The sequence below is a fragment of the Urocampus carinirostris genome, chromosome 8 (genome assembly GCF_059441175.1).
Source record: "Urocampus carinirostris isolate Australia breed hairy pipefish chromosome 8, RoL_Ucar_1.0, whole genome shotgun sequence".
In the NCBI taxonomy this organism is placed as follows: domain Eukaryota; kingdom Metazoa; phylum Chordata; class Actinopteri; order Syngnathiformes; family Syngnathidae; genus Urocampus; species Urocampus carinirostris.
The window spans coordinates 15,838,147-15,851,214 of record NC_142356.1 but is presented as its reverse complement, the minus strand read 5'-3'; the positions used below and the strand labels follow the sequence as shown (position 1 = coordinate 15,851,214).

Here is a 13,068-nt window from a genome sequence, read left to right as displayed (position 1 = left end):
AGAAATACCTTTTTTTAAAAAAAAAATAAAAATAAAAATCAACATTGACGCGATAGTTCAAGTATATTATCCAAGTACTGTATTCAAATAAATAGTTTTGTACCACCAGGAGGCGCTAAATATCACACACCGCCGCTTAAAAATGTCATGTTCATGGGAGGCGATGCGACAAAGACTTCAAAGGGGTATGCATTTGCATTTATACTGCTCTGTTGGATTTTTAGAGCTTTCATCCTTGTTAACTCTGCCAAGCTTTCCATTCCTCCAACGAAGATAGAACAATAACCTTTAAGAACCCCAAAACCCCCTCCGGTAGGTGAATCACGGATTTCTCCCCATGGCGCTTCAGTCACTGTCCAAGAAAGATGTGAGTATATATATTTACATTCTTTGAAGAGTTTGAGGTAGTTCGTGTTTTTACACTTTTTTGAAAGTTCATTGTTAAGAATGTTTTTAGATTTAAACAAATTCACTCTTAACATTTTGGATTTGAAAGCTTAGATTAGGGTTGTATTGATAAATATACTGTAACTCATTACATAAACAAACATGAATGCAAGCAAAATGGTTGTGAGTATGCCGAGGTGGGTGGCCAAAAGTGTCACTCAAGTAAAAGTACTGTTGCTTCAGGATAATATGACTCAAGTACAAGTAAAAAGTAGTCATCCTAATAAGTACTTGACAAACCTTTACCAAGTACTGAGTCACTGTACAACGTCTATTTTTTAACAACTATGCATTCAGATCAAAGTTCAACAATAAATTACATTTAATTTAAAAATAGATTGAAATCAAATCAAATACTTTAATAGAATGATATAAAAAAAATCTAGCGCAACTAGCACATTTAAAGCCGCAATACTATTTTTTAACAGGCTCTATATGCAGAACAACAAGCTAACCCAGAGGGGTCAGCATCCCAAAATGTTGAAAGAGCCATATTGAACCAAAAATCGAATTTGTCAGGATCCGCAAAACTCATTAAAAGCCTTAAAATAAACGCAACACATGCTTTATGTATCCATATTAGCCTACTATCAAAATTACTAACCTGGGTAGCATGTATGGATTCCACTATGTAAAGAAATACAAATATCTCGACCTATGATTTTTTTTTTCCATGTTTTCTTTGGTATTCAAACCAATATCTTTTATTTCTAAACTGAAATGTTTTTTTGGACCACTAGGAGGCACTGACTAAGAGAATAGAATGCAGTTATCGTTACACATTGAAATTCAAAGCTGCCCCATATACACGTAGAATTTTAAGTGACATAGAATTTAAAAAGTAACGTTAGATTTTTATAGTGAAATTACCAATATGATTAAAATATACATGTATAAAGTTACACAATACAAGATGAAACAACATAAAACCCAGTAGGCGGCAACTGAGATAGATTATTTGGTTATTTAAAAGAGAATTGGTTATTTACAGTGCAAATACAGATTACGCGATTTCACAAATAGGTGCAATTTAGTTCAGTGCAAATTTTAATTTAGCATTGCGGCAGCTTTGGGGAAGAAACTAGTTTTTTTTTTGTTTTGTTTTGGGTTGAATTGATCGGTATCGCCCAACAGAGGGTAGCAGGCTGAACAAATAGAAAGTGTTGTGCGTGATAGTTCTTTATGTTTTTTGCTCTGTCCACGCATCTGCTATTGTAAATATCACGTAAGGAAGGCAGTGGGTTGCCAATGATATTTTGTGCAGTGTTAGTCACCCTCTGCAGCCTCTTCCTGTCTGCTACTGTGTAGCTCGAGTGCCACACTGACACAGCAAAGGTCAGCAGGCTCTCTAGAGTGGAGCAGTAAAAGGTCACCAGGAGGCTGGTGCTCAGCTTATCCTTTTTTTAGCACTTTCGGGAAGTGTTCTTAACCAAGGCTGTCATAATTGTCCCTTTAAATGTTTTGATAAAATCAGGAAATTTAATTTTTATCACAATGTTTTGTTGATAATTGAGGGGGAAAAACAACAAAGGTTCATAACGTGCCCCTTATCTGGGCAACCGATAGAATGTAATAAAGGGCTGCATGCATTTATAAAAATGGCGACATTCTGAAAAAGTAAAGTAAATACAATTGCATTAATACAGTTTGATTTCTGTGGAGTTATTTTTTCTCCTTACACGTTTGGGCTCCGTGGCCGATCACACACACGCCGGTTGGCTTTAAAACAGCCACTTACTTGGTATGCAACGCCGCCCCTTCGTAGGAGGTAGGGCTTGGACCGCATCTACAATCTCTCACACAGGGAAATGTGTTGAAAGCTAAGGAGGAATGCACGTACTTACGAAAGTAACTGCTTCAATGTAGCCTAATACAACGGAGTAAGAGTAATATCTCTCCTTCACAAATCTACTCATGTAAAATGTATAGTGATTAAAAAAAAATACTCCCAGAAGCACATGTCCCATGTAAAAAAAAAAAAAATTACCTTGGAATGTTAACTTCTTGTACTACTTAATCCTAAAATGCAATTGAAATGGCTTATAGTCAGTGATAATAACAGTGAACATTGTTTGCAATAAGATTAGACATTGGACTTCAGGGTAAAGAAGTACCTGTAATAAAGTCTTCTTAATGTTCAATACCATTGCAAACAATGTTCACTATGTTATCAATAACAAAGGCAATACTAATTTTATAAAGGTGCACATTTGAATTCCGGGCAAGTTTTAGGGGAGAGCCTTCTAGTCCAGAAAATACATTACTTTCATCTCTTTATAACTGGGGTTGTTAGATGTACACTTAATGATTTTGGTTCCAGCGATCACAACTTGAAGTCGCTGCGTTGAGGAGTTTCATCAACATTTGTCAGCCCTACTTTAACTTCCTGGAATCTGCAGCGAGGACCATGCAACTTCCCTCTAAAGTGGTATAAACTTCCATTTTTGGACTTGAATGTGAGAGTTTAAAAAAATAAAATGCTGATAAAGTCAAAAGTGCGTGAAATACTTCCAACAAAGACTAATCATAAAAGAAAACATTCAAGTATAGTATGAAACATGTACCGTAAATTCCGGAATATAGAGTGCACCTGATTATAAGCCACACCCACCAAATTTTAAGAGGATAACCGCTTTTGTACCTACACAAGCCGCACCTGTATATAAGCCGCATGCACCCACATTAAAATATGTATCACAATCATGAAATTAAACCAAACCCTATTCTGAGTCCCGCGATTTTAACTGAGGGGGGGATTTTGTAAGGTTTATTGTTCTATATTCTTTATCAATTATCGGTCAAATCATACGCTACAAAGCCAAGGGGCTGAGACACTTGCTCTCAGCCAAGAGGCTGTGTCAAGGTCCTAGCCACAGAGCCAAGCAGCGATCAGTCCCGGAGTTACTGCAATACCGGGCCGATGCGTGGAGTGGACAGAGCAAGCTCTTATTCCATCTCCCGATTGCAAAAATCAAACTTACAGCATTGCTGTATTTAGAAGTACACAGTTCAAAAAACCACAGCCGCTAAAATGAACAGAAAATGATACCGGTATTTATGATTTAATGCAGACCTGCAGAGTCCAGGTCCCGTTAAAAGTAATCCAAGGAAAAAAAGTGTATATTTTCAAAGGTAAGGGTGGGAAAATATATATCCACTATTGTCTGCCGTGTCCACAAACTCACCTTTACCGGTCCCCACTTCCAGTCATCCCCCGTCTGTTAAGCCCCTTCTTTTTAATTGGTCAGTGCAATACTTATCAGAATAAGTGTCCAAAATAAATACATTACAAAAATATACAGTTGCAAATACATATTATACATGGTTACACATATTGACAAAGAAAGACTGTACACCGAGAGAGTTTTCAAAGCTTTAATAATAATACTATAACTTTCATCCCAAACGTGCCTGTGAAGGGTAGCAAAATGCTCGCAATACAGTTAGCGGGTCTGTTAAAAAAACAAACATACCGTACATATATGTCACGTTAAACCGTTCTCATCTTCCCCCCTATAACTGACGTCATCAAAGTTGTCCTCCTTTAGTATGGGAAAGAGTCTTTGTCTTACAGACTACGCCCCACGCTCCCTTATTCAAAAACACGCTAGCAACACGCTCGCAAGGCAAAGTTTGCGTGCGGTAGCCGTTTCCTCCTTTATAGGACTGCTTGATTGCGTTTAGCTTGTAAGCTGCGTCATGTGCCTTGAACTCTAGCGCCCCTGGGGGCCGTTAGAAAAATTACATAAATTGGCTACATCACTGAATAAGCCGCAGGGTTGAACGTTTGGGAAAGAAGTAGCGGCTTATAGTCCGGAATTTACGGTACACATTATTCTATATTAAAATATACATTTTACAACTTTTTGCATTTTTATTGATTATCTAATTAAGTGCTTAAAACTGAATAATGATGATGTTATATTTTAGTAGACAGTCGAAATAAGACAGCAATTGATTATGGAACTTGCAAGGAGAACAGGGAGAGAAGTCAAACCTCAGACAAGAGACCCCAACATGCTGTTAAGGCCCTCCCCCAAGCGCTTCTAAATCTCCCAGATTGCAATAGGAGATCTACGGCAAAAGGTGTGGAAATCAAAACTGCAACATGATGATTGGCAGAAAGTGACAATAGTCAAATTAAAACTGGCATCTGGGGAAATTTCCTTTGCAGGTGTCCAATATTAAAAACAGAAACACTCTTAACTAAATTCAACCGATAAGTATTATATTCTTAAAAATAAAATCAAAGAATTATGCTTTAAAATACAGTTTAAGGGATAAAGTGGATATTTCATAAAGACACTTGTTTTAAAAATGAATAGCTATATTGCCCCTTAACAAAATGTAACCACGGGCTGAAAACATCCTAGCCGAAGAACAGGCAGGTTTCAGGGAGGGACGGAGCACCCAAAAACAGATTTCTAATCTGCGCATTTCAACAACACCAGAGAAACCTCGATCACGTTTTTGTTGATTTCAAGAAGGCGTTTGACAGTATGGCAAGCTGCTTTATGGGCCACCATGCGGAAGTACAACATGGGCCAGAAACTAGTTGAGACCATTGAACGGTGGTAAGCCAATGCCAACAGCGATATCTATCCATGTGCCATTGGAGCGTGGTTTCGAACCACAGTCTGGGTGAGACAAGGCAGTATTCTCTCTCCAACATCTTCCTGGAGAGGGTCATGACTGAAGCTCTGGAGCAATATGAAAGTAGTCAGTATTGGCGAACAACATCACTAACCTCTGTTTTGCTGATTATATTGCTGGATTGGCAGGAGACGAACAGGAACTCAAGACAATCGCATGGACAGACCATCAAACCAGTATGGGATGGAAATCAGCACAGAAAAACTAAAGTCATGACCGACAATCCCCAAGGTATCACCACAAACATCACCATCAACCACAGAAAGCTAGAAGCAGTCACAAGATTTAAATATCTTCGAGCTGTCATATCAGAAGAGGGGTCAGAACCAGAAATCATGGCCAGGATAGCTCAAACCACAGCCACACTTGCCAAAATAAAACCTTTCTGGAGGGACAAGAACATAGCAGTGAAATCAAAGATCAGACTCGTGCAGGTGTTTGTTCATTCTATCTTCCTCTACACATGTGAGACTCGCAAAAGATCAACTTTTCTATGGAAGAAAATTCTGGGCACAGTCCAAGGGAGCAGGAGAGGAAGACTGGAAGAGAACCTGGCCCGTCAACGGTGAAGAAGGCTGTCTAGAGTTGCGTCCTCATTGGTGACCCGACGACCCATGCTCTTAAGGGATCCGTGAACCGTGATCATTTCAAAAGGTCAATTTATATCATTTTGGCACTCTTGAATTTCCATACCATGTACAGTTTAATGATTAAGGTAGTTCACCACAGTTTATTTACATAGATCATGTTTTATATTTCCTGATATTTACTTCTATTGCAATGGTAAATCATGGTTTGAAATGTCCCGCAAATTGTTTTTGTGGCTTACTTTTCATACCCAAATAGACACCAAAATTAACTATTGTGGGTTATTAAGCGGATGCTACATTTTAGGTTACCATATTCCAGTTTAGCAGGCACACGTGTAAACGTGCCTCCCTAATTCCCCTAAATATATTTTTTCTATATATAGGTCGAGAAATTATTTCATTTATATAGCAGAATCCATACCTACTCACTGTCATGTTTGTCTGCCATCTTGCTCCTGCGCGGTGCTCATTTGGCACAGTTTTACTTTCACATTAGACAATAAAGAGCAGTCTACTGGTTAAATATTACACATTGTACCTTTAAATATGAAAGCACACATCTGGAAGCAGTGCAACCAGGGGAAAAGCAATGAATAGATAATTCCAAATACCGTAGTCTTTCTGCTTTAAGTATTGATGGACAAAATAGGATTTACATCATGTTCAGATGACAGAAACAGTAATTTAACACAATGAAAAGACGTATGTCAACATAGGCCTTGGTTTACTGGAAAAATATCCTCTGGTCTGATGAGACAAAGACTGTTTAGGCTCAGACTGTGAAGCATTTGTAGTGGAAACCAGGTGAGGAGTACGAAAATGTTTGCTGTGCCTAATGTCAAGCATGTTGTTGGGAATGTCAAGGTTTGGGGCTGCATGAGTGCAACTGGAGTTAGGGAGTTTCAGTTCATCAAGAGCAACACAAACTTAAGGATATACAGTGGAATACTGCAGCAGAGAATGATCCCCTCCCTCCAGAAACTAGGTCGCTGGGCAATGTTCCAGCCTGACAATGACCCCAAATACATTTCTAAGTAGACCAAGGCTTTGCTAAACGGACTAAGGGTAAAGGGGATGAACTGGCCAAGCATGTCTCAGGCTCCAAACCCTATAGAGCACCGGTGTCAAACAGGCGGCCCGCGGGCGGGATCAGGCCCGCAAAGGGATTGAATCCGGCCCGCGAGACAACACTCATAAAAGCACAAGAGAAAAACAAGCTGCAGGTTGAAATATGTCAACTTGATGTTGCCAAAGAAAGATGCCTCTCACAAAGACACTGTACTTGTATCTCTCTCTCTCTCTTTTTATCTCTTTTGTTTCTCACGCTTTCTCCCTCTCTTTCTTCATCCCACCCTCTCTCCTTTTCCCTCCCCCTTTCTTTCTCTTTAATCTACTAGTCCAGCCCCCGACAGAATGTTTGTTCTATCATGTGGCCCCCGAGTTACAATGAGTTTGACACCCCTGCTATAGAGGAATATCCCCCACCTCAGTCATGAAGGTTGTCATTGAGTGGAAGAGCATTCCCGTGGCAATTTGAGGCTCTGGTGAAATCCATGGCCAGGAGGATGAAAGGGGTTCTGCAAAATCATGGTGGCCACACAAAAAAAGTTAAACTTCAGGAACCTTTACTTAAGGGTGTACTCTGTTACCAGTGGGTTGGCTACGGATGGCTATTTTGAGTGGAAAAATAAACTTGTACTGCTATATAAGCTTTACACTAACTACTTTTTCATTGTGTCCAAGCGTCGTTTCTTCAGTGTTGTTCAATTAAACATCTCTGCAGAAATGTGAGGGGTGTACCTGCTTGTGACCTACTGTAATAACACACCCAAACTTTGAGTGTTCAAACAGGCCGCGCCTGCATAGTGCAGCTAGAAATGATTGAATAAGAATCCAGTTCTAAATTTTGGGCTTTGCCTCCTGAACTGGGGCCATAATTGAAAGGGACCGCTGGGGCATTCGTATTGCACCGCTAGATAAATTTTTGGACTGGGGCAAAAGCATTTGCCAAGAATGTTTTCAATAAGCAAGAAGGAAAGTCAGAGGTTTAAAGACTATCAAACAACGCCATAGTTCCGCCCATAAGGGACGTTGACTTGTAATCCGTTCTGGTCCTTTTTAGAAGTGCACACACATTATCTTCCAAAAAATACATTACCAAATACACACCTTCCCACCCCCCGCAACCTTCGCCAAATCGACAGTACACTTCTTTTTTGGGATATAGTTCAGACAGCTGATGGCGTACTCTCAGGAGATGTGCAACACATTGGAACATCTGGTGTTGAGCTACGCCGACAACAAACTCCTCACCCTGGACGAGTCCGACCCTGTAAGGTATGCGCACTTCATTTCTTGACACAATCAATTTTTTAATTCCCCGTGAGGACAATAGTTTTATGTACAGCTACATGCAGCCCGCCAAATGGAAATGGTAAAAATATGACAATACATGTAGTACCTTATAAAGTTCTACAAATAAAAATGTCTCCATCGTCTGTGTGTCTGCTGCAAAAATACTACCAAACCAAATCTCAAATTCAGTGCTCAACACAGGGACCTATTCTAATTTGCCCTTTGAGTATTTACCATAGAAATACTACAAAAAATATCATGACAAAATAAAGAAATACTACAACATTACAACTTTGGAAATACTGCAGAAAAACTACAAATATTCATCTTCAGTAAAACTACAAAATATACTACTATGGAAAAAATTAAAATGCAATTACAGTAATACTACAAAACTTAATTTAGTGCTTAAAATAGGGACGTAATATTTTGCCGTTTTTCTGGAAACACCACAGAATTACTACAAAAACATCCACCCATTGTTTGTACCCCCTTATCATTAGGGAGGGTATTATAAATACACTACAAATGAAACCACAAAACTACGTTATACCTAAATATGGCCATACACTTCAAAAATACTAATACAGAAGTACTACAAAACTCATTTAAAAATACAGAAATACTACCAAGTATGGAAATACTACAAGATTACATCTTTAGTAAAACTACATAATACAACAAATGTTACAAAAATACTACTACGGAAATACAAAAACAATTGCAGTAATACTACATAACTTAATGCTTAAAACATTGTGTAATTTGGCTCTCTGAGAGTTAAAGAACCAATTTGATGAGACTAATCTCATTAAACGCTAATATAAAAAGACGTAGATATCAGCATGTATATTTATTCAAGAGAAAAATTGAAGAGGTCTCCAAGATCGGCCCCCTGGTCCAATTTTGTCTGGATCTAATGCGGCCCGACACCAACTTGTATCCCACTCTTTATCTACGCTGACTGTCACCATCATAAAAGTATGAAATCAAAGTTTAAAGGGACAATTTGTATTATTTGACAACTAGATGTTACTGTAAGGTCTACTCCAACCAAAACATGTGCTAAAAAGAATACAAACTACGGAAAATAATAGTGACGAAATCTACAATTGTGTTATGAGAACAAGTAACTTTCCTTGGTAGATTAAAATAGACAGGTTTTAATCTCTTTAAAAAAAGGACAGTGTATTATTTGACCATTAGACGTCATTGTATTCTGTAGTGCCACCATAAGCAAGTGTTAAAAAGCACCGTGAACAACAAAAACTGCATCGACTCAAAGTGACCAGAATGCACCATTTTACCTCTTGTTTTTGTCAGCCTTTTAGAAGTTTTTAGGTACGAATAGCAGCAAGATGGCCGACGATTATGTCAGCTCCCTTTAAGTGAGACTTATGTAAATTGTATGCAAATTTCTCAACCTTTGAAAAGGGCCATTATTTTACAAACATTTTGCTTATTAAATCTTTTTTATTCTAACAAATGTTTTTAGTCACTAAGGGGTGCTTAATAATACACCATGTCTGATTAGGGAATTTAAACTGAGTGGTTTTGAAACACTGCAGCAGTTGGATGAGCAAATTGTGATTTGATTTAATAAAATAAGCCAACTGGCATGGGTCTTTATTTGAACACAATGAAGAGGACGTAACATTTTTATAATTAGGGATCATCTATAAAAATCCCATTCCATTTAAAAAACATTTTCTAATGTTGCATTGCAATTGATGATTCCTCCGATTTCTAGTTCCTGGATTGTTAAAAATGGTGCAAGTAACTTCAATTATATTTGCTGGCACCATCTTCTGGTTGAAATCATCATTGCAGCTTATTTTGTTACGCGTGCAAGTATGTAATTCTTAGATGCGCTTAAATATTTAGGGGGATTTGGTTTGCCATTTGGACAGTCTTTGAAACAGTTCTTTTGTTGCTTTCACCATTTTCATCCTACAATTAAATATTCTGATGGCGCGCATGATACAACTAAATATTTTGAGATATCTTTCAATATAGGTGTTGGGTAAAATGATGGTAGGCTAATGTATAGCTTACATTTTCACTTCAGTTTACAATTTACTACTAGGAAACACAATCATGGTTTTTTTTTTTGTGCATAGCCCTTAATAAATGTCCGTAATTGATACATAGTCCTTGCACTAATACACATTTCATAGTGACATGTTTAGATCCAGCATGTAGCAAACCGTTTAAAAACTGTTGAGAAACACGGCAAGAATTTCAAGCACTTCACCCAGGACGCAAGCAGATTCCTGGCCATCAAAACACAACATTAAAATTCAAGCTGAAAATGAAAACTAGGGATTTTCTTTAAGCTCGGGCCCCTCAAATAAAAACAACTGGGCGGGCTCAGAATCTCCATCAAACAGCCATTAGGGGTGAAATCCGATCTGAACAAGAAGTGTTTTTTTTTTTTTTTTTTTGCCATATCAATTGCACCTGGAAGGAGGATTACCACTTTTGAGGCCCCTTCAAGGTTTCTTATTTCCCTTGTGCTGAGGTTTTGAGTTTTTCCTTCCCCGCATGTCTGTTTAAGATCAGGGGATGGTGTCATTGTAACCTGTACAGTCCTTTGAGACTTTTGGTGATTAGGGTCCACACAAAGATTCATACTCATCAGTTGATTTCCCTCATATTGTCCCCAGCATGTCACACTTCTGCATCGGGCGCATCGTCCTAGAGCACATGCAGATGAGCGTGAGCATCTTCCGCTACTGCAAAGCGACTCCGTACCTGGCCGGAGTAGACACAGACGTCTACAAGCGCATGCGCTGGAACGTTAAGAGACACAGCATGCCCGAGACGGAGTAGTGAGTTTCCTTATATAATCCAACTTTTCACGTCAAGAACATTACCAACTTTGTTCTCGCGCAGCTACTACTTATGCTACGAGGATATTCCCAATTTGCACACAGACAGTGACAATACCAATCTGAAATCGGTGAGGATGTGGTCGATCGGTCAGTGGAGGCAGGTGAAGCCGGATCCCAAAACGAACAAGGTTTTTGACTGGTAAGGAGGGATTATTTAAAGCGGTGGTTCTCAACTGGTCTGACTTGAACCCCTTAATCAGAACCTGTGTTCCTACAGCTTCAATTCAAGACTCAAAACTTTTTAAATGCCTATTGAAATAAATTTTAAGACTGAGTCGAGAAAAAAACACACCATTGAATTAAAAACTGGCAGATAACTACTATTTCCGAAGAACTTCATGAAGCATTTTTAGCATGATGTATGAAATTTTTTTCCGAATATTATAAAAAAACACGCTAAAAAAAAAACAAACAAAAAAAAACATTGACAATGTACTCCCTGGATTTGGTCAAAATATTTGTGTTTATATTTTAGGACTTTCGAAAATAGGTTAAGACATTTTAATGCCTTAAATTTAGAATAATGAATTTAAAGCCGTTTTAAGACTTTAAGGACCTGCAGGAACCCTGCCACCCGACAGGGTTCCCCCAGGATTTTTTCATTCAAATTTAAGACTTTTTCAAGACCACATGCAATAAAACTTAAGACCAACCTTACACCCATTTAGGGATACAGATGCGAGAGGCAGAATTTCAGGCTGGGCCTGACCTAAGAAATGTCAACATTACCAGTGTCTTGGTCTGCAACTAATTATTGATTGATAATCGATTATTTTTTTGATTAATTGATGAATCCGATTTCTCAAAGACTTTAAAATTACCTCTTTATTAAAAGGTGGGGTGCGTCAATAGTAAATGTAAGCCTGCAATGACTTTACGCCAGGAGATGGCAGCAGAGTAACACGTTGAGTTTATTTTTAAGACACTCAAAAATTAGTAAGGACCACTGTACGTTCTTTGCCTCATTTAAACAAAAAAATTGGTCTTGTGAATACCTTTAACAGCAGCATCAATTTTGTCATCTTTTCTTTGCGTTACTCCTTGTTGCAAGTTGTTTGCTTTATTCCCTACATTCTTACATATGAAACATTCTTTGAAGCGCTGCTCGGTTTTTATCCTCTACTCATGTCATCTGCGGTAGCGCAACCACACTCAAAGCTTTAAAGTATTTGTACTTTATATTACTATCATTTGTATGGCAACAGTCAAGTTATTTTTTTAAAATGATCTTCGACGTAATAGATGATACATTTGCCCATATTTATATTATTTTATTAGAAACAACAGTTCTTTAAAGTGAATGGATATTCCAGGAACCGTATGATTAACTTAATAAAAATAATGTTTATTCTTCAATTGGAAAAAAAAAAAAAGATTTGAAAAATCTAAGATGATAGCATAGAGCAGTAGTTAGCACATTCGCCCAATAACCGGAAGGTTCCTGTCTTGAGACAGAGTGGAAAAATATGTTGGACTGGAGCGGGATGGGCACCAATAGGCTGTACTTGCCCAAGGCACATCACAGGGATTGATGCCCCTCCTTGACCTTAGTGGTTAAGGGATCTAATCAACCAAGAAAACTTTATAAACGGTCTTGGGCGCCCTCTGCCAGAACAAAGGGGTACTATAATTCTTAGGTTTCCAACAGAATTGTGTGCACTCTTATTTGCATTGACAAAAGGTACTTCATGGCTCTTAAATCCTGTGATGACGATTTAATAAGTTACCAATGCTCGTAATAAAGAGATTTGAATAATTTCCAAACGATTAGTTGTCACAGCCCTACCAATGTCTAATTGACCTGCCTTTTCTTCAGGGTGCTGTGTGAAGTTCCAGAAGGCGCCTTCGAGAAGCAGCTTTTTATGGGCAGTCAAGAGCCGTCCAGCTGCACGGCGACCTCGCAACTCCTGCAGATGCTCGTGTCCTCCGTTTTCCCCGCCAAGAACGCATCTAGTCGGGGCTCGTCAGGGGCCAAAGGATCGAGTAGTGCCACTGCCAAAAAACAATCCAAAAAAAGTTTAACGGGGCCAATGTGAGAGAACTTTGAGAAGCGATACTCACTTTTTTCCTAGTCGCAGTCAAGAGGTTTCCCTATAAAAGGGCTATTCCTTCAGGAAAAAAACGAGTAA

General features: G+C 38.5%; 1 protein-coding gene and 1 pseudogene across 6 annotated transcripts; one reads left to right on the top strand and one right to left on the bottom strand.

The window, feature by feature from the left end:
* Positions 1-211: 211 nt before the first annotated feature.
* LOC148360822 (UPF0575 protein C19orf67 homolog) lies at positions 212-13,056 on the top strand. 6 transcript variants are annotated; one of them, XM_088341725.1, is made up of 6 exons: positions 212-367; positions 2,768-2,872; positions 7,918-8,027; positions 10,712-10,876; positions 10,941-11,078; positions 12,756-13,056. In XM_088341725.1, the coding sequence occupies exons 1-6, from the start codon at positions 338-340 to the stop codon at positions 12,973-12,975; spliced, it is 768 nt and encodes a 255-aa protein (XP_088197851.1). In that variant the 5' UTR covers positions 212-337; the 3' UTR covers positions 12,976-13,056. The 6 variants fall into 6 exon arrangements, with proteins under 6 accessions (XP_088197851.1, XP_088197850.1, XP_088197852.1 ...); XM_088341724.1 differs by having other exon boundaries at positions 2,768-2,875; XM_088341727.1 differs by lacking the exons at positions 212-367; positions 2,768-2,872 and adding exons at positions 4,611-5,331; positions 5,571-5,754.
* Positions 3,328-3,449, bottom strand: LOC148360823 (U2 spliceosomal RNA; annotated as a pseudogene).
* Positions 13,057-13,068: the final 12 nt, after the last annotated feature.

Excerpts from the sequence above, each read along its gene's own strand:
- LOC148360822 (XM_088341724.1), top strand. The coding sequence starts at position 338 with ATGGCGCTTCAGTCACTGTCCAAGAAAGAT. Across the intron at positions 368-2,767 it reads AGTCACTGTCCAAGAAAGAT|CGATCACAACTTGAAGTCGC; the intron begins GTGAGTATATAT and ends TTTTGGTTCCAG. Across the intron at positions 2,876-7,917 it reads TGCAACTTCCCTCTAAAGTG|TTCAGACAGCTGATGGCGTA; the intron begins GTATAAACTTCC and ends TTTGGGATATAG.